The sequence below is a fragment of the Leptonychotes weddellii genome, chromosome 7 (genome assembly GCF_054177405.1).
Source record: "Leptonychotes weddellii isolate Sample4059 chromosome 7, ASM5417740v2, whole genome shotgun sequence".
Classification (NCBI taxonomy): Eukaryota; Metazoa; Chordata; class Mammalia; order Carnivora; family Phocidae; genus Leptonychotes; species Leptonychotes weddellii.
Genome location: NC_138375.1, coordinates 26767920 through 26788890, shown reverse-complemented (window position 1 = coordinate 26788890; position 20971 = coordinate 26767920). Strand labels below are relative to the sequence as shown.

Below are 20971 nucleotides of genomic sequence, written 5' to 3'. Positions count from 1 at the left end.
CAGAGTGTGTAAAGCACTGTTCTGTATCTTTAGTCATCATTAATTGTCACGGTAAATATGAAATTATTGTGGAAAAAATATTTTTACATTTCTTGGTCATATTTTTTAAAATGCTTATTAAAAATGGTTTGAACTCCACCAAAAAAACTACTAGAACCGACAAATGAATTCAGTAAAATCATAGGATATGAGATGAATATATAGAAATCTCTTGCATTTCTCTACACTAGTAATGATGTAGCAGAAAGAGAAATTAGGAGAACAATTTCATTTATAATTGCACCAAAAAGAATAAAATACCTAGGAATAAACTTAACCAAGGAGGTGATGGGCGCCTGGGTGGCTCAGTCGTTGGGCGTCTGCCTTCAGCTCAGGTCATGATCCCAGGGTCCTGGGATCGAGTCCCACATCGGGCTCCCTGCTCGGCAGGAAGCCTGCTTCTCCCTCTCCCACTCCCCCTGCTTGTGTTCCTGCTGTCTCTCTCTCTGTCAAATAAATAAAATCTTTAAAAAAAAAAAAAGGAGGTGAAAGATCTGTACTCCAAAAACTATAAAACACTGATTAAAGAAATTGAAGATAACACAAACAAATGGAAAGATATTCCATGCTCATGATTGGAAGAATGAGTATTGTTAAAATGTCCATACTACCCAGAGTAGTCTACAGATTTAATGCAATCCCTATCAAAATACCAACATTTTTCAAAGAGAACAAATAACCCCACAATTTGTATAGAACCACAAAAGGCAGCCAAAGTGATCTTGGAAAAGAAGAACAAAGCTGTAGGTAATCAAAACAGTATGGTACTGGCACAAAAATAGACACATAGCTCAAGGAACAGAATAGAGAATCCAGAAATAAACCCATGTATACATGGTCAATTAGTTTATGAGGAAGGAGGCAAGAATATATAGTGGGGAAAAGACAGTCTCTTCAACAAATGGTGTTGAGAAAACTGGACCATTTTCTTACACCACAAAAAAATAAACTCAAAATGGATTAAAGACCTAAATGTGAGACCTGAAACGATAAAATTCCTAGAAGAAAGCGTAGGCAGTAATTTCTTTGACAACAGCTTTAGAAACATTTTCCTAGATACATCTCCTCTGGCAAAGGAAACAAAAGCAGAGTTAAACTATTTGGAGTACACAAAAATAAAAAGCTTTTGCACAGGGAAGGAGGAAGCCATCAACAAAACAAAAAGGTAACTTGTTGAACTGGAGAAGATATTTGCAAATATTTCTGTTGAGTTAATATCCAAAGTATACAAAGAACTTACACAACTCAACACCAAAAACCCACAAATAATCCAATTAAAAAATGGGCAGAGGACTTGAATAGTCATTTCTCTACAGAAGACATACAGATGGCCTCAGTTACATGAAAAGATGCTCAACATCACTAATCATCAGGGAAGTGCAAACCAAAACTACACTGAGATACATCACCTAACACCTGTCAGAATGACTAGTCTCAAAAGGCAAGAAATAAGACGTGTTTGACAAGGATGTGGAGAAAAGAACCCTTGTGCACTGTTGGGAATATAAATTGGTGCAGCGCTGTGGAAAACAGTATGGAGTTTCCTCAAAAAACTAAAAATAGAAATACCATATGATCCACTAATTCCACAACTGGATATTTACCCAAAGAAAACAAAAACACTAATTCGAAAAGACATATGCATCTCTATGTTTATTGCAGCATTATTTACAGTAGCCAAACTATGGAAGCAACCCAGTGTCCATCAATAGGTGAATGGATAAAGAAGATGTGGTATATATATAAAATGGAATATTACTCAGTGATAAAAAAGAATGAGATCTTGCCATTTGTGATGACATAGATGGACGTAGAGGGTATAATGCCAAGTGAAATAAGTCAGTCAGAGGACAAATACCCAGATTCTTTTTTTTTTTTTTTAAGATTTTATTTATTTATTTGACAGAGAAGGGCACAGCGAGAGAGGGAACACAAGCAGGGGGAGTGGGAGAGGGAGAAGCAGGCTTCCCGCTGAGCAGGGAGCCCGATGTGGGCCTCGATCCCAGGACCCTGTGATCATGACCTGAGCCGAAGGCAGATGCTTAACGACTGAGCCACCCAGGCACCCCACAAAATAAACAGATTCTTAAATACAGAGAACAAACTAGTGGTTACCAGAGGAGAGGTGGGTGAGAGGTGGGTGAGGGATGGGTGAAATAGGTAAAGGGTATTAAGAGCACAGTTGTCTTGATGAACACTGAGAAATGTGTAGAATTGTTGAATCATTATATTGTGGCTAATATAATACTGTTAATTATACTTAAATAAAAAAATGGTTTAAGTTAGAGCTTCCTTTTTCTTTCCCTAGTTTCACTTTTCCCTAGTTTTAAGTTTTTATTTACTTTTATTTATTTTTTTTGAGTATAGTTGACACAGTGTTACATTAGTTACAGGTATACAACATGGCGATTCAACAACTCTTTATGTTATGCTGTGCTTACCACAAGTATGGTCACCATCTGTCACTATGCAAAACTATTACAGTACCATTGATTATATACTGTATGCTCTACCTTTTATTCCCATGACTTGTTACATAACTAGAAACCTGTACCTACCACTCCTCTTCACCCATTTTGCCCATCCCCCACCCCTCTGGCAACCAGCAGTTTGTTCCCTAGGACTGATTCTGTACTTTTCCTTAGTTTCAAAATATAACTAGTTTAATAATTGAAAAAGCTAGAATTGGTGATACTAAGTAAGATATTTAATTTCCAAGAAAGAACCTATTCATTAGCTAAAAAACATAAATAGCTGCATGCATTCTTTGTACGTATGGACCAACATTTCATTACCCAATCCACTATTGTTAGAAATCGCGTTTTGAAATTTTATTTTCCTCTACCTTCCTCCACCTCTAGGTAGTGCCCTAATTTAAATAATATATAACTATTAAATAAGAGAAAAATACATAAGAATATATAAGAATCTTTCCAGTAATAGTCACAGTAAATAGCATTGTTTTCTTGGGGCATGCCTCTGGCTCAGAAATAAATTACTTATTCTTTTTTTTAACTATTCTTGAGCCTAACGTTAAGAATAAAAATACAAGCAGGATTTCCATATTTTATTTATGATAAGAAATACATGTTCTATATATCTTGATTTATTTTCAGATGAATTATATACTAAAGTTTATTAAATTTATCTACAGTTATTTGGAGATTGCTGCTTGTGTTCGTTTACTTTTTATTCTGGAGAACGTCTGAAGTTGACATTTCTAGCAATTCGGTGGCATGAAAATGTATTTACACCTATAAGGTAAGGTGAAGATTTCCTTCTTCCTTATTTTTTATCCCTTTTACAGCAATATTTTTACTCCCATAAAAACATAATAAGATTAGTTAAATGAAATGTGAATTTGAACTTATGAGATTTTACAAAGCTGTTCTTCCCATAAATACTTTATTTTGTTTTCATTATAAATGTTTAGGTTTTTCTTGTTTTTGTTTTGTTTCCTTTCTTGGAAATGAGAACATGTAAAAGGTAAGAAAGGTTGTGGTATAGAGATAGCTATTTCGAAAAATAATTCAATTGAATTTTAAAAGGGACATAATTTGAATTTACTACTGTACCTTTTAAATGCTCAAGTACTTTTTATTTTTTTTTTTTTAAAGATTTTTATTTATTTGAGAGAGAGAGAATGAGAGAGACAGAGAGCACATGAGAGGGGGGAGGGTCAGAGGGAGAAGCAGGCTCCCTGCCGAGCAGGGAGCCCGATGCGGGACTCGATCCTGGGACTCCAGGATTATGACCTGAGCCGAAGGCAGTCGCTTAACCAACTGAGCCACCCAGGCGCCCACTCAAGTACTTTTTTTTTTTTTTTTAAAGATTTTATTTATTTTTTATTTATTTGAGACAGAGAGAATGAGAGAGAGAGAGCACATGAGAGGGGGGAGGGTCAGAGGGAGAAGCAGGCTCCCTGCCAAGCAGGGAGCCCGATGCGGGACTCGATCCAGGGACTCCAGGATCATGACCTGAGCCGAAGGCAGTCGCTTAACCAACTGAGCCACCCAGGCGCCCCACTCAAGTACTTTTTAAATTAAAAAATAGTTTTATTGGGGCACCTAGGTGGCTCAGTCAATTAAGCGTCTGCCTTCGGCTCAGGTCATGATCCCAGGGTCCTAGGATCGAGCCCCACATCGGGCTCCCTGCTCAGTGGGGAGTCTGCTTCTCCCTCTGCCTGCAGCTCCCCCTGCTTGTGTGTTCTTTCTCTCTCTCAAATAAATAAATCTTTTAAAAAATTTAAAAAATAGTTTTATTTAGGGGTACCTGGCTGCCTCAGTCAGAAGAGCATGCCATTCTTGATCTTGGGGTTGTGAGTTTGAGCCCACGTTGGGGGTAGGGATTACTTAAATAAAATAAATAAATAAAAATAAAATAAACAGTTTTGTTTATTCTAAAAAACCCAATAATATACAGAGTGCATTAAAAGCATAAAATGCCTGAGTAGGATTTAGTAAAATAGTGTGATTTTTTTTTGCTTATTTTCTTCATTTTCATATGCTAACAGTACTTTATTAAAATATAATTTATATAAAGTAAAATGAAAAAATCTTAAGTGTATAATGAGGTGGATTTTGATAAATATATGTATGTATAACCATGCTCATATCAAATATAGAATATTGCCACTATTTTATTTTATTTTTATTTTATTTTATTTTTAATTTTTTTGTATGGAAGCTTCACGCCCAGCATGGAGCCCAATGTGTGGCTTGAACTTAAAACCCAAGAGTCGCAGGGTCTACCGCCTGAGCCAGACAGGCACCCCAGAACATTGCCACTATTTTAAAAATCCTTTCTTTTCTACCTATTTAATTTCTGTAAAAATGTTTATAATAATGTAGAAATATGTGTCACCTGAACCTTTCGTCAAAGCAGATGTATTTGGGGTTGACATGGAACATGCCATTACTAACAAAATGCTGACATTGAACTTGTTTAACTGGCAACTGCTCTTTTGTGCCTTGGATGAAACTTCTGAACAGTTGCTACAAGGCCCCCTAATATTTGTGCACATATAGGAATTTAGTTGGACTCTTAAGTTTTTTGTGATGAACTAAATATTAATTTAAAAGTTACCATATTTCCTATTTTCAATTATTTCATTACTTTCTTAGATCATTGCCATACCATGTTCATTGGGCACAACAAAACTGCCTTCTGTGCAGTCTGGTTCCTAAATGTGCATCAGTAAAGTCAAGAGGAGCTCTACTTTCTGCCTTTTCAAGAGATGGTGTTACCCTGGCAGTAACTCTTAATCAGAAAGACCCAAAGGTCAGTAAATGTAATCTGTTTTGGAAGTAACCTATAAAAGAGTTTAGTCCAGTTTGGAGTTCCTTGTTTTTTAATAACTATTTTATGTTTTTTAAATTGGTGTTTTCTGATCCAATTTAACATTGTAGATTGGTAAAGTTATTTAAACTAGCTGCTATAATTTCAAAACTTGACCTTCAGAAGTGAAAAGAGGGTAGCAAAAAGGAACAAAAAAGGGCAAAGTGGTAACTGATGGCCTTAAAATATAGTATAAAAGGGCATGGAGTTTTAGTTTTCAGTATTGTTTTGCCAGTTGGGAAAGACTTCCAGGATAGTTTATTGATATCATAATAGTCTCTAGGTCTCTAGAATTAAAAGTAATGATTAAAATAAAATAATTTAATGGTTTTGTTGTCTTTTTTTTTCTTTTTAGGCAACTCAGGTATTGTTTATAAACACACTGAATTTTGTTACTCTCTGTGGTAGCCTGAGAGGATGTAGTAATAAGAATCCTGTGGTCCCAGCTACACTTATCAGGTAAGAACACTTATGTTTCTACATATTGTTTTTATTTTCCAATAGTTTAATAAGTTTCAGGCTCTGATAATTCAAAAGGTATCTAAATAAGTATTTAGATAGGTAATGCAATTTCCTTTCAGCGTTTGTGCTTGATAGATTCTAAAATTGCTTTATGTAAGGAAAATTCTACTTTAAGAAAGGGTCTTGGTAGGCTGGAGGATACATGAACATATTTTCTTTTCTCTTTTATATTTTCCTGTATTGTCTCAGGAGGAGTGGGGTTACAACTGGGTAGGGAACTATTGAGCTTAATTAGAGACCAAAATGAAAATAACCTGGATTGGGAAAACCATTATGTACTCAGGGACGCTGAGGTGTTAGCTTTTTAAACAAAGTTGGCATGCTCTGCATGTAGGTTAATAGCAACACAAGTCAACATAAGTCATGATTTTGGATGGCACATGAGCCACTACCAGATTTCCTCTTGGACTTCTTTTTTTTTTTTTTAAAGATTTTACTTATTTATTTGACAGAGAGAGACCCACAGCGAGAGAGGGAACACAAGCAGGGGGAGTGGGGGAGGGAGAAGCAGGCTTCCCGCGGAGCAGAGAGCCCGATGTGGGGCTCGATCCCAGGACCCTGGGATCATGACCTGAGCCGAAGGCAGACGCTTAACGACTGAGCCACCCAGGCGCCCCCCTCTTGGACTTCTTAATTTCATTTTCTGAACACTTTTCTGTGCTGTTCTCTGAATTTCCAAAGTTTTCAGGTCTATCTGGCCTTGCCTCTTCATTTTCTTTCCCTCTCCAAAAGTTCCTTTCTAAAGGTATTACTCATTCTTACACCTGAAATTTTTTTTAAAGATTTTATTTATTTATTTGACAGAGAGAGAGAGACAGTAAGAGAGGGAACACAAGCAGAGGGAGTGGGAGAGGGAGAAGCAGGCTTCCCGCTGAGCAAGGAGCCCAATGCAGGACTCGATCCCAGGACCCTGGGATCATGACCTGAGCCGAAGGCAGATGGTTAACCACTGAGCCACCCAGGTGCCCCTTACACCTGGATTTAATACAACATCATGTCTCAACTATACTTCAATAAAATAAATAAATAAAAATATTATTGGTCTCAGTGCGGTGGTCTGCTTGACTTAGAGTGTCTGTCATAATTTACATGAGGAGCTACTTTTTGTCTCCATGAAAGATTAATATTACCAGATAGTTCAGGAGTAGTAAGGATGGCTTTGGGAGGAGGAAGTCTGCTGCTGCATGGAACTCTGGCAAACTGCAGAGACGACAGGCGGGGTATTGACCTTTAAATCTATCAGTGGATTTTAGTTGTAGACACCAATATGATTAAAGTTGTTCTAATTAAAATGTGAGTGACTGAAAAGCTTAACTCTTTTAGGGAGTATTTTCATCTTATTTGCTTATGTATCTGTGAATTTCTAATTGCTATGTTGTATGGAGTACATATTTATGAGCAGACATCTTTGTTTCTTACCTTTTTCTGGGAAGTAAAATACACAAAAATGTATGTGGCAGTTGCCTACTATTCATTCTTTTTCCCTTATTTTTGAAATGTTTCACCCTTGCTTGGCCATTTTAAATTGTGAAAGACATTGTAGAGAGTCCTTTCTAAACATACTGTCTTGCTTTTTCTAGGTCCTACTGGGTAGGTGATATCAGCTGGACTCATGATAGTCTTTTTCTGGCTTGTATGTTAAAACGTGGCTCCCTGGTTTTATTGACCTGTCAAGGTGAATTGGTAACATTAATTACATTTGGCTGCTCCATAGAATTTGGGCCAGCAGAATTTATTCCTTTTCACCCACTAATAACATATAGGTGAGACATTTGAATTGTTTTAATTTGTTTACAGGTTTTCTTCTTTGGTATTACTTTACTATGTATTTTTTAAAATAATTTTATCTTTCAAATTGTCTCATTCCTTCTTTGAGTCTGTCATCTCAATATCTGTTTCTTATATATAGTTTTCTTCTATTTCTTTTTGTTGCTTAATCCTGGTAAAAATTTGACATTGTGACTATGTAAGTACAAGTTATTTAAATATTCAGTAACACAAACATATATCTTCTTTTATGTAAAAGTTCAAAAAGTATGCTATGTCTTTTATTGTTTTAAAAGAAGAGCACTTACATAAATTAGTAACTCAAACTTAACTTGGCACATGGATTTATCTTTTTTTTCCCCAAAGGGAAAAAAGGAAAAAGTTGTGGGAAATGGATAGAAGACTTTAGAATTTAGCCATATTTTAATTTTTAATTGTGGGTTGGGGTAGCAGTTTGGCTTTGGAGTCAGATTAAAATTCAGATCTTGGTTCTTCTACTTATTAGTTGTGTGACTTTGGGTAAGTTATACTTTAAGCCTCTGTTTCTTTTACTGTGAAATGAAGATGACTCTGTCTCTTAGGGTTGAGGGAATGAAGTGAAATAATAAATAGTAACAAACTGCTTAGCACACTTCTGACGTAAAGTAAGTGCTCAGTAAATATTTGTTGTTACTGATGCTGATATTAGATACGACCTGACATATATACACAGGTATTTACAATACAAAAATACTGGAAAAGTCCTTTGAAATTAATCCTTTGCCATTGCCTCACAGAAAGGAAATTGAGGAGGGGTGTGTCCTTGATTATATTTAGCAAAAAAGGATGCTTAATTTTTAGTATTAGAAAATCCTAATTGAGAAATTTGTCACTTCCTGCAGTGAAAGTATTTTTTCCTTATTTTTTATGGTCTAATTCATAATTGACTTGAATTTCCTCATAGTCTTTAAAATTAATTTAGGACCTTTTAAAATGGATTAATTTTGGGGCACCTGGGTGGCTCAGCTGTCTGCCTTCGGCTCAGGTCATGATCCCAGGGTCCTGGGATCAAATCCCACATCGGGCCCCCTGCTCGGCGGGAAGCCTGCTTCTCCCTCTCCCCCCTGCTTGTGTTCCCTCTCTCGCTGTGTCTCTCTCTGTCAAATAAATAAGATCTTAAAAAAATAAAAAAAATAAAAAAAATTAAGTGGATTACTTTTTCTGATTACAAAAGTAATACATATTTATTATTTAAAAAAATTATAAAATCAAGTTCTGTAAAAATAAATAGTATAGAAAATGAAACACTCTTGTAATCCTATTCCTCCCAAATAACAATTAACATTTTAGTGTGTTGTCCTCCAAATTAAAAAAAATATGTATGGTATTTATAATAATAACAATATTAGTTTCTTTTTTAAAACAAAAAGTTCTATGATATATGCTGTTTACTATTTTGCTTTTTTGATTAAACTGTTTATATTATACATATTTCCATGAAGTAATTTTTTAATGTTCTATAGATTCCTTGTGGTGTGTACATTCTATAGTTAACCAATCTCCTGTTGTTGACCATTTGGTGTAATTTCCTAACCAGAAAGAGATTATATTTTTGATTATTTGTTCTCTTTATAAAGCCCCAAAGTTAATAAGCAGTGATATTAAGTAATCATAATCAGGTATACCACCATAACAGTAAATATGTACATTTATATGGAAGCTCAGTCAAATTTAATCTTAAACTAAAAAATAAAATTAAACTTAATTTAACTTAAATTAAACTTAACTTAATTAAACTTAAAATAAAATTTTCCTCACTACCATCTTTTCCAAATGTCTTTCTCAGTTTTCTTTCTTTCTCCTCCTCCTTTTTTTTTTTTTTTAAGAGGAAGGAGCAGAGGGAGAGGGAAAGAGAATCTTAAGCAGGCTCCATGCCCAGTGCGGAGCCCGACTCAGGGCTCAATTCCCACAACCCTGAGATCATGACCTGAGCTGAAACCAAGAGTTGGACACTCAACCGAGCCACCCAGGCACCCCTTCTTTCTCCTCAATAACAAGTATATTCATAGCTCATAATTATATTCTTATAAGTGTATTTAAATATATGTTAAGGAAGGTTAACTATTTAACTCTTTAATAGTGAAAATGAACTGCCTTAATTCTTCTCTGAAATAGTTTGTATAAAACTAATTTAAAAACAAAATAGAGTAAATGCCACAATTCAGGGAATATTTAAAAAACATATAAACCTACATATTATTTAATCATTTATGTTTTCCTTACAGATAATACAATTTAATGTTAGTATGTTTAACTGGACTTTTTTATCATTCTGTAGCTTTTAATTGTTTTTGTCTTTGGAATAATATGATTGTTTCCTTTAAGATTTTTCTCTTACTAATTGTTTAATTTTGTGTTTGTTTGCTAGACCTCAGCAGTTTACATTTCAAGATTCAAATAATTCTGTAGATTCATCAGCTTCTGATAGTGACCCTATGAGACAGAGATTTTCTATAAAAGCACACTCACGGTTACCCTACCTCATTATTTCTGATGGATACATGGTCACAACCCTTCGATTTGTTGATAACCTGTCACCATCAGTGCTCATGAGATCACTTCTACTTGATTCAACCCAGAGGCTTGAGAAAACATACCAAAGTATGATATTGTCTAAGGTAATAGTGCTTTTTGGTATCATTGGTAAAAGTTGGCTTCTTAGTTTTCTCAGGTTTAAAACCGTCCTGACGGTAATATCCTTGGATTGTATACGGTTGTCTATAGAATTTTTAACTGTTGTGATAGAATTACAGATAAAATTTTACTCTTGGAAATCTTTTATCTTCAACAGCCAAAAGGCAAAGGGCTGAACTTGCGATCACTGGATTCCCTGAGATGTAGCCTGTTAAAACACCAAGGAAATAAAAGTTTAGCTGATTCTACTGTCCCCAGATTCTTACAGGCAGAAGAAACAATGAAGTTAAATGAAAAAACAACAGATTTCCAGGTACTTAGTAGCAGTGTTTTTTGTTTATTTGAACAGTTAACATACTGACTTTATTCCAAGAAACATATTTTGTTTTTTTCTTGTTAAGGGGGAGAAGTTTGAGAACACCAGTGATTTTACTTAATAAGGTATTAAATAACATTAAGTATAATTCTTTTCACTCATGTTTTAGGATTTTGAAGCAGAAGAAACTAATGAAGGCAAACACTTTCCAGACAACTTATTCTCACTTTGGAACCAAAAAAATGATCCATTGTTCAGTAGTGTCAAGGAGGGAAGATTGGAATTTGCGTCTATGTTTGATACAATACATGCAAAGGATAATATCAAGGAGACAGATAAAACCGTTACAGAACTGCATTCTGTTCAGAAAAATCTCCTTGCAGCATGGGCTATCGGAATTTCAAAAAATGTGACAGAAAAAAATGTAATGTTAAATTACACAGTTGTTTGTATCACTCATTTTTTCTACATTCTTCAATTTATAAAATGTCCTTTCCCCAAACTAGATCCTTTTTTAAGCAAGAGCACAAGACAGAATGCATGGGTACTTTGTATCTTTCAACTTTTTCATCAGTGTTTATCAATGCAGTATTGGGATATGAGATACAAACAAGATGTGGGACATTTGGTAAAGCTGACCTCAAATACTGTAAAGCTTTTGCTGACTCAGCAACAACAGGGTCAGTTATTTTCAGAGAAGCTTTTGGCTTGTTTTCATTTACTTAAAATGGTAGCTGATAATTTAAATGGCATATACATTCTTCAGCCTGAAGTTACTTCAGCATCTGTTGATGGAAGTAGAACAGCAGATCAAGACAAATTGGTGGTACCCATTTTTCAAATGTTTCAATATAGTGATTCTCAGGAAAACTGGTCTTGGGACTCATCTTTCAAGATTCGTCCTCAAGTAGTAAATCTTGCTCAGCGACCAGGACACAGGTATATTTACTTTATATCAGGATACCATCAACATTATAGATGTTTTCCTTTTTGAAAAATTGAGATAATAATTCCCATACTGTAAAATTCACCATTTTAAAGTATGAAATTCAGTGATTTTTAACATAGTCACAAGGATGTAGAATTATTAGCATATTTCCAGCATGCTTTTTTTTTTTTTTAAGATTTTATTCATTTATTTGAGGGGGAGGAAAGGGGAAAGAATCCCAAGCAGACTCCTCGCTGAGCCTGATGGAGGGCTTGATCCTATGACCCAGAGGCCATGACCTGAGCAGAAACCAAAAGTTGGGTATCCAACTGACTGAGCCACTCAGGCGCCCCTCCAGAATATTTTTATAATCCCAAAAAGAAACCCTGTATCCATTACCAGTCAGCATTAATAGATTTTTATATTAATTTTTTAAATATTTTAGGATTTATGCCAAATTTTATTCAACACACATATTTTATTAGCCTTGGGCAGCCATGATACATGCTGAAGTATTGAATGATTTTGGTTTAGGTGAGCACTACAGAAAAATAACCATGAAGATTTAAAAAATGTATTATGCGTTTTTTGATCAGTGGACTTTGCTATATTTAAATCTGATCAGTTTGTATATATATTATTTTATCAATGAAGAATATAGGCAAAAATAATAAGGCTGAGTAGAAGGCTGTACTCATTTTTATTCCTAGTCTGAAATTTGGCTTTGATGATCACTTAATTTTGTGTGCAGATTGATTGTTCTCTGGAGAGTGTTGTACAAAAACACTGTATGGTATCAAACACAATTAAGTCGAAGACTTCCTGAAGGTGACCGACAGTTAACTGAAAAGATGACACGGGAAGCATCTACTGTCAAGGCTCTGTTATGTCATATACAGGCTAACCTACAGACTGCTGGAGTTCACTTGAACCAAGCCTTAGAACTTCAGTCTATCCATGGTCAGTAGTTTATAAACATTTTCTAGCTGTGAATAAGCAATATAGTTAACTGGGCTTTGATTTTGTTAATCGGTTGCAATTATTTGTTTTTCAAAATAGTTTCTGGCTGAGCTGTATCCACTAAATTTTAAAATGAAGTAAATTTTTATAAAGTAATATTAACCATGATTGATTGTTGGTTAAAAACTTTGTAGGTGAAGAGTGTTTCCTGTTAGGATCATATGAAAAATCTGTTCAACTGTGGAGGAAAGCTCTGCAAGAAACTCAAGAGAAAGGTAGGAGAGTGTTAAAAAATAATATTTGCCATAATATTGGTAGGAATGTATTTTGGCATGCTGTAGAACTTAAAAATAATTCCAGATTTCTGAGTGCTCACAATTTCTTAATGCTCAAATAGAATACACAATGGTAGGCACCTTGACTATCAGAAATACTTATTTAAAATTATTTTTACTCTTGGAATTTGTAGCACTAAGAATTTTTTCCGTTATCTATAGATAAGGCTCCGTCTGTCCTTTTTTTTGGTTGGTGATGGGAGCTGTGACTGATTATGGATGGGGAAAAAATGAGATTTATATCCTAAGTAAAATAATGTTTTGTTTGCCATTTACCACCTTTTTACAGACTTAGAGAAACGTGGAGCTAAGGCTCTCTGCCATTAAGTAATTCGACTTTAAGAATTTCCTGTGAGTTAGACTGATTGTTGGATTAAGTATGGGCTTCATGGAATTTTTGATGAGACTAGAGGAATGTAGATTCTAGAAACTGGTGCTGGCTTTTATGGTATTGAGGGTTTGGCTAGGATGACAAGTTCTCAGCTAGCAACCTTGGAGCTAGCTATGACTATAACTACTACATGGTCGGGTTTGGCCAATTATTAAGCTTATTTTCTGACTGCTTTGCATATTTCATTCATTCCCCTATTTTAACCAGTATTTATCAAGGTCCTGCTATGTCCCTAGTACTATATTAGGCACTAGGAATAACTGAAATAAATAACTTTACCCACAAGTTGTCCACGATGTGGAAAAGAGATTACGTAAAAAACTAGTACTTTTTCATTATGTTGTTTGGTAGATGCTGGGGAAGCACAGAAGAGCACTTTGCGCAATCTGAGGCTGGAGTGTAAGCATTAGTCTGGGGAAAACCTGGAGGAGTTGACACTTAAAATTGAATATAAATTAGCGAGCTAAAATTGTGGTAATGGTTTAACAAAGGAGGTAGCATTATAAAAGCAAAAAGGTGTGAGAAACCATGGCAACTTGGTAAATTGGAAGTTGTTTAATAGGATTAGATTATATGATATATGTATGCAGTATTAGGGGCAGGGTGTGAGAGCTAAGCTGAGAGGTATGTAGGGAATAGATGATAAGGAACATACTGTATGCATTGCAACGGGATTAAGATTTTATCCCGACGAGATTGGGATCAGTTAGATACTTTATGTAGGAAAGAGAACTTTTCAAATGAATATAGGCCATTTGGAAAGATTCTTTTGGTACAGTGTGGAGGGTCATTTGTAGGAATGTGGTGTAGATATGTGGGTTTCACATGGAAGCAGGAAAATTAGTCTGTTGAGTAGGTTCTGAAAGCAATGTCAAGAGTACTGGAGAGCAGAGGTTACACTCCACAGACAATAGTTTTGATCAGTTGGAATTGTGACTGAGTAGATCTGGAGAAAGAAGTCTAATGTAGTTCTCACATTTGGGGATTATTCAACTGGATGAAGAAGTGTGGCATTCAAAGAGATGAGAAGTTCTGATGGAGAAAAGTTTTCATAATGAATTCCATTATGGGGTGCCTGGGTGGCTCAGTTGATTGAGAGACTGCCTTTGGCTCAGGTCATGATCCCAGGGTCCTGGGATTGAGTCCCACATCAGCGGGGAGCCCGCTTCTCCCTCTTCCTCTGCCTGCCACTCTCCCTGCTTGTGCTCTTTCTCTCTCTCTGTCAAATAAATAAAATCTTTAAAAAAATGAATTCCATTATGGACCTTTACATTTCATTTCCAACTGTATCCACTAGGAATGGCTTCTAATAATGGAGACTGAAAGTAATAATGGTTTCAACAAGAAAGAAGTTTATTTCTCTTTCTTACAAAAAGAGACCAGAAGTTGACAATCTGGGGCTGATTTGGTGTTTCCGTGGTCTAATTAAGGACCCATGTCCTTTAGTTTTTCTACTCAGTCGTCCTTAGTGTACTGCTTCCAGTCTTAAGGCCATTACATGAGATAAAACGGGTACTGGAACTCCAACCGTTGCATCCATATTCTAGACAGGAGAAAGGAAGGGAACAGGAAGGGCAAGAAAGGGTGCACCTCCTAGCTGAGTTACCTCCCTTTGAGCAGCTTTTCTGGAAGTTCTTTTTTTTTTTTAAAAGATTTTATTTATTTATTTGACAGAGAGAGACACAGCGAGAGAGGGAACACAAGCAGGGGGAGTGGGAGAGGGAGAAGCAGGCTTCCCGCCGAGCAGGGAGCCCGATGCGGGGCTCGATCCCAGGACCCTGGGATCAAGACCTGAGCCGAAGGCAGACGCTTAACGACTGAGCCACCCAGGCGCCCTGAGCAGCTTTTCTGGAAGTTCTACGTAGTGTTATCTCTTGGTCCAGAACTCAGTCTTTTTTTCATGTGGCCATATCTAAGTGAGAAATTGTGATCTGGGTGCATTATTTATTTTTTTAAAGATTTTTTTTTTATTTTTAAGTAATCTCTACAACCAACGTGGGGCTTGAACCTACAACCCCGAGATTAAGAGTCTCATGTTCCACTGACTGAGCCAGCCAGGCGCCCCTGGGTGCATTGTTAACCCCAAATAAAATTGGAATTCTTTTACTCAGGAAGAATGGATAAGGTATCAGTTCTAAACACTCATCAGATACTTGGATGCAGTGGTCAGGGGCTCCTATCTCGTTGGATAGTGCTTCTCCTTTGGGAAGTCTCTTTGACTGATAAATGTATGGTTTCTTGGGGTTTTCTTTTTTTAGCATGTTTCCTTCTGTTTTATACCAGGTATACTTGAGATAGATGTTGTTAATGGACTTTAGTGCTGAGATGCTAAGGATTTGCAGCTCTCTCGGGATAAAATCTTAAGTCGTCCTAGGGCCTGATGAAAGATAATAAAATAGTTCAGAACTTAAAATGAGAAAGAACAAAGTATTGCTGATCTGTTTTAAGAAAAAAACTTTTATTGAAGTATAAAACAAATACCGAAAAATTCACATAACCTGAGTGTACAGCTTTCATAAACTGAACATTCCTGTCTACCTTGTACCCAGATTGAGAGCATTACCTTGCTGGGGTGCTTGGCTGGCTCAGTTGGAATTGCATGTGACTCTTGATTTTGGAGTTGTGAGTTTGAGCCCGATGTTCAGTGTAGAGATTACTTAAATAAATAAACTTAAAAAAAAAAAATTACCTTGCTAACATGTTTTTAATATAAGCTTAATTCTTTCTTCTTTAAGGAGGAAGAAGAACATGTTTTCTTCAGATACGCTATTATCTTTCTCTTTTATACTGCTACCTCTATAGCTATAATTTAAATGATGCTCAAGGATTGTGTGATCACCTAGTAAGAGAAATTTTGAGGTGGTCCCACCTACCTGTGAAAGAAAATGAGGATTGTTCAGGTATGTATTTTGACCATCAGTATGTTTAATCTCATTAATTTGTATTCATAGGTTTGGATATGAAATTGCTTATACATAAAAGTTGGTTGCTCTGACTAAATTAGGTTATAGTGAATTTTGACCTGTCAGCTTCTCAATAGCAAGGATCATGGGTTTTTCTTTTTTTTCTTTCTTTCTTTATTTATTTGAGAAAGAGCGAATGAGAGAGAGAGAGAGAGCCAGCACAAGCAGGAGGAGGGGCAGAGGGAGAAGGAGAAGCAGACTCCCCACTGAGCAGGGAGCCTGTTGCGGGGCTCAATCCCAGGACCCTGAGATCATGACCTGAGCCAAAAGCAGATACTTAACTGACTGAGCCACCCAGGTGCCCTTGTTTTGTTTTCTTAAATCTTTGGATCTGCAGGGCTTAGCAATAATTGCCTGCTGAACTGACAGAATTGTTTTCTCACAGCCACATTTGTTAGACATAATATCAGGTATCCAAGTATTTATTCTTAATATATTTATATTTTAACTATGGCTTACGGTGGCTTAGTAAAGTGATGAAAATCACTTTCTGAGGTATTCCAACTCTTTTTTTAAAATTCACTTAAGAGGCTGCAGAGTATCTGGATTGCCCTTTTTAAAAGAGGTATATTTAAATTAAACAATAACCAGAGTGAAAGGCATATATGAACACATACCTATATTGTTTATAAGGTAGTAGATCATTAGATGTATACTGTGCATATGAATGTGTCTGAAATGCCCAGTGTATCAGAACTTTCTTTTTTTTTTTTTTAAAGATTTTATTTATTTGACAGAGAGAGACACAGCGAGAGAGGGAACACCAGCAGGGGGAGTGGGAGAGGGAGAAGCAGGCTTCCCATGGAGCGGGGAGCCCGATGTGGGGCTCGATCCCAGGACCTGAGCCGAAGGCAGACACTTAACGACTGAGCCACCCAGGCGCCCTCTTTTGTAATCTTTTAAAATTTAACATTTTGATGAATATTTTCCAATGTAAATAATACGCTTTTTTGAAAACCTATTAAACCTTTCCCCCATTGTTGCATATTTTAGTTGTTGCCACCTATTTACTATTTTTTTTTTTATAGTGCTGCAGTTTACATAAACTTTTGTGGGCATTACTAATAATTTCTTTTTTTTTTTTTTTTTTTAAGATTTTATTTATTTGACAGAGAGAGAGACAGCAAGAGAGGGAACACAAGCAGGGGGAGTGGGAGAGGGAGAAGGAGGCTTCCTGCCGAGCAGGGAGCCCTATGCGGGGCTCGATCCCAGGACCCTGGAATCATGACCTGAGCCGAAGGCAGACGCTTAACAACTGAGCCACCCAGGCACCCCTACTAATAATTTCTTTAGGATAAATTTCTACAAATGAGGTTATTGGAGCAAAGAGAATCCATGGCTTTAAGACTGGTATCAGATTGCCCTCCAGGAAGGTCTGCTAGCTGTGTATGAGTGAAAAACTTTTATATGTGACTTTTTAAGTGATTGGATATTCTTCATTGTTTCTCATTGGTGTCACTAACTTTTAAAATAAATTTAACCTGTATAAATATATTTGTTTTAGTTTTTAATGACTATTGTTTAGAATATATTAAGTGTGTCCCTACGGGGTTGGAGGTCCCCAAGACTACCCCTCACCTTCGGTGGTTCACAGGGAGGACACACAGGAACCAGCATATAGTCATACTCAAGGCTGTGATCTATTACAATGAAAGCAAAATTAGCAAAGGGAACAGGTGCATGGGATGAAGTCCAGAGGAAACCAGGCACAAGTTTCTAAGACTCTTTTCCTAGTGGAGTCACACGAGACACATTTAATTCCTCTAGCAGTAGGTTGTGTCAACACATGTGAATATTGTTTACCAAGGAAGCTCACTTATTTTTTTTAAAGATATTATTTATTCATTTGAGAGAGAGTGAGAGAGAATGAGCAGGGAGAGTGGCAGGGGGAGAGGGAGAAGCAGACTCCTTGCTGAGCAGGGAGCCTGATGCGGGGCTCCATCCCAGGACCCTGGGATCATGACCTGAGCCGAAGGCAGACGCTTAACTGACTTGAGCCACCGAGGCGCCCCAAGGAAACTCATTTAGAGATTCAGTGCCCAGCGTTTTTTTTTTTTTTTTTAAAGATTTTATTTATTTATTTGAGAGAGAGAGAGCACATGAGAGGGGGGAGGGTCAGAGGGAGAAGCAGGCTCCCCGCCGAGCAGGGAGCCCGATGCGGGACTCGATCCCGGGACTCCAGGATCATGACCTGAGCCGAAGGCAGTCGCCCAACTAACTGAGCCACCCAGGCGCCCCAGTGCCCAGCGTTTTTAATTAGAGTCTAGTTAGTCTGGTTAGCCCTCTCTGCCTAGCCCATACCAAAATTCTATACTCTCAAAAAAAAAACAAGTGTTCAGCATAAACCACATTGTGTGTACAAACAGGTCCAGTAAGCCATTCTCATCATTTAAGGTGGTGGAAATCTTTCCCAAATCCAAGTTCCCAGATGCCATCCAAGGGCCAACATTATATGCAAGCATTTCAAGTAGTCAGGCCTGTTCTGTTATCTCTTTTCTGCACATTTACCTTATTACATCATTGTATATAGTCATAATTTAATTTTTATTGCATAAGCTTGCCATTATTAACATCATCAGGGTACCACATACAGAATTACTGTTTCAAATTTTTTTACTTCTGAATTGATACAGTTTTACTCTGTGACTATCCTTTAGAATTAGGTTGCTCCCCATTTAAGGAGCTTATTTTTGAGTTTCCAATAATGAGTTTTATATGATTAGAATTACTGGAAATCTTACCTTTGTATAATTCCTACAGCAAGGTTAATGCAGGAGAAAATTATTCATACCCATGTATTTTTAAGTTCAATGTGAAGAAATAGTATGGTTTTTCCAGACTTTCTTTAAATGACCAAATGAAGAATACTGTTTGAAGGCTAATAAGATTTTCTCAAAGGGCACCTGGGTGGCTCAGTTGTTAAGCGTCTGCCTTTGGCTCAGGTCATGATCCTGGGGTCCTGGGATCGAGCCCCGCATAGGACTCCCTGCTCGGCAGGAAGCCTGCTTCTCCCTCTCCCACTCCCCCTGCTTGTGTTCCTTCTCTCGCTCTCTCTGTCAAATAAATAAATAAAATCTTAAAAAAAAAAAAGATTTTCTTAAGATTCTCTTTATTAAGAAGAGCTTATTAACAATAATCTTGAGTGCCTACTCTGTGAGAGGAAGAGTGTTACATGCTGAGGTATACAGTGACAAGATAGAAGTGGTTCATATGAATATAGAACTTAATATTCTTGTGAATATGTGTCAAGTGATTTCTGGGGAAGAAAAATATTTTGCTATTGTTGGGGCCATAAATTTTCTTTTTAATTAATTAATTAATCAATTAATTAATTAGAGAGGGGAAGAGAGGGAGAGAGAGAATCCCGAGTGGGCTCCACACCCAGCGCAAGCCCACCTGGGGCTCAATCTCACAGCCCTGAGATGGTAACCTGCGCGGAAATCAAGAGTTGGATGTTTAACTGACCGAGCCAGCCAGGTGCCCTGGGGCCATAAATTTATAAAAAATTAATGTTAACTTTGTATTTATCTATATTTACTAGCTTAACTATTTTCAGATCTCTGAATGCCAGTTTATATTACTGAGTTTTGATTCTCAAATAGGGACGGCACATTTGCTCCTGCAGTTTATATATCAGAATCACCTCAGAAATCCTGATGTAATTCCTGCTCCCCCACCCATTTTCTCCCTCCACCCCACATTTTCCTCTTGTCCCTCCCTCCCCAAAGAATCTTACAATAGTGAGCCACTCTTACTGATGGGAGTGTATCCTAATCCCCAGATGTAATGGTACAGAAAACAGGCATTAAGAATTACTGTTCTAGAGGCTCTTGGGTGGCTCAGTTAGTTAAGCGGCTGCCTTTGGTTCGGGTCATGATCCCAGGGTCCTGGGATCGAGCATTGAGCATTAGCTTCCTGCTCAGCAGGGGTGTCTACTTCTCCCTCTCCCTCTGCCCCTCTCTGCGCTTGTGCTCTCTCTCTCACTAAATAAAATCTTAAAAAAAAAAAAGTCACTGTTCTAGTGCTGATTTTCAGATTATTTTTATAGTAAACTCTGCCTCCTTTCATCAAAGAAAAAACATTGGAAAGGGAAGGAAAAGGGAAAATAATGAAATATAAGCTTGCAAGTCCATCATGGCTGGATTGTTTTGTATTTATCGTTCTGTGTTTTAAAATAAAACTGGTAACTTGAAGTCATCAGTATTCCTAAGTGCGTGTGCTCATAATTGTGAGCTAACTATTTTTGTTTTATTGTCCTCAAGAAGCATAGATACCTATTATAAATTAGCTCATACAGGTCGTGGGTGCTCATCTGAGAAAAAAAATTTTAATTATAATTTTCTTCTTGTATAATGTTGGGAACTTAAATATTATTGCTTTTTGATAGTTTGATCAGAATCTCCTTTGGTCATTTGCTGTATTCCTTAGTTCCTGAGAAGTCTCACTGTGAGTTTGGAATGACTAGAAATGTTGTTCCTGAAGCGGCAGTGACGGTTATCCAGTCCATGGCTCGTTTCATGGCTGCCTATTTCGCCAATCAGCTGCTTTACATTTTGCCACCTCACAACGTGAATGTTCTTCCTCCCCTTCATGTTAAAACAGGTAATACAGTAAGCAAATAATTTTCTCACTTTGTTTTTTTACATAGTATTTAAAATCAACTTATATAGTGATCATTATTCTATGGAAATAGTACTCTTCTAGCTTAGTGTGTGATGCACAGATTCTCAGTGACTAAAT

The 20971-nt window shown here is 36.8% G+C and overlaps 1 protein-coding gene across 8 annotated transcripts in view; it reads left to right on the top strand.

Moving 5' to 3' along the window:
* The window catches only part of CPLANE1 (ciliogenesis and planar polarity effector complex subunit 1), a 144119-nt gene that overhangs the window by 13521 nt on the left and 109627 nt on the right, over positions 1-20971 (top strand). For all 8 annotated transcript variants that reach the window (XR_014146887.1, XM_081826013.1, XM_081826009.1 and 5 more), the window contains 11 exons: positions 3194-3300; positions 5163-5319; positions 5732-5835; positions 7479-7661; positions 10073-10322; positions 10496-10651; positions 10824-11593; positions 12334-12542; positions 12737-12817; positions 16004-16168; positions 20660-20833. Coding sequence is in view for 7 of the 8 variants with exons in the window: in XM_081826013.1 (XP_081682139.1) it covers positions 3194-3300; positions 5163-5319; positions 5732-5835; positions 7479-7661; positions 10073-10322; positions 10496-10651; positions 10824-11593; positions 12334-12542; positions 12737-12817; positions 16004-16168; positions 20660-20833 (2356 nt within the window). In the remaining variant the exon portion in view is untranslated. The remainder of the gene's footprint in view (positions 1-3193; positions 3301-5162; positions 5320-5731; positions 5836-7478; positions 7662-10072; positions 10323-10495; positions 10652-10823; positions 11594-12333; positions 12543-12736; positions 12818-16003; positions 16169-20659; positions 20834-20971) is intronic.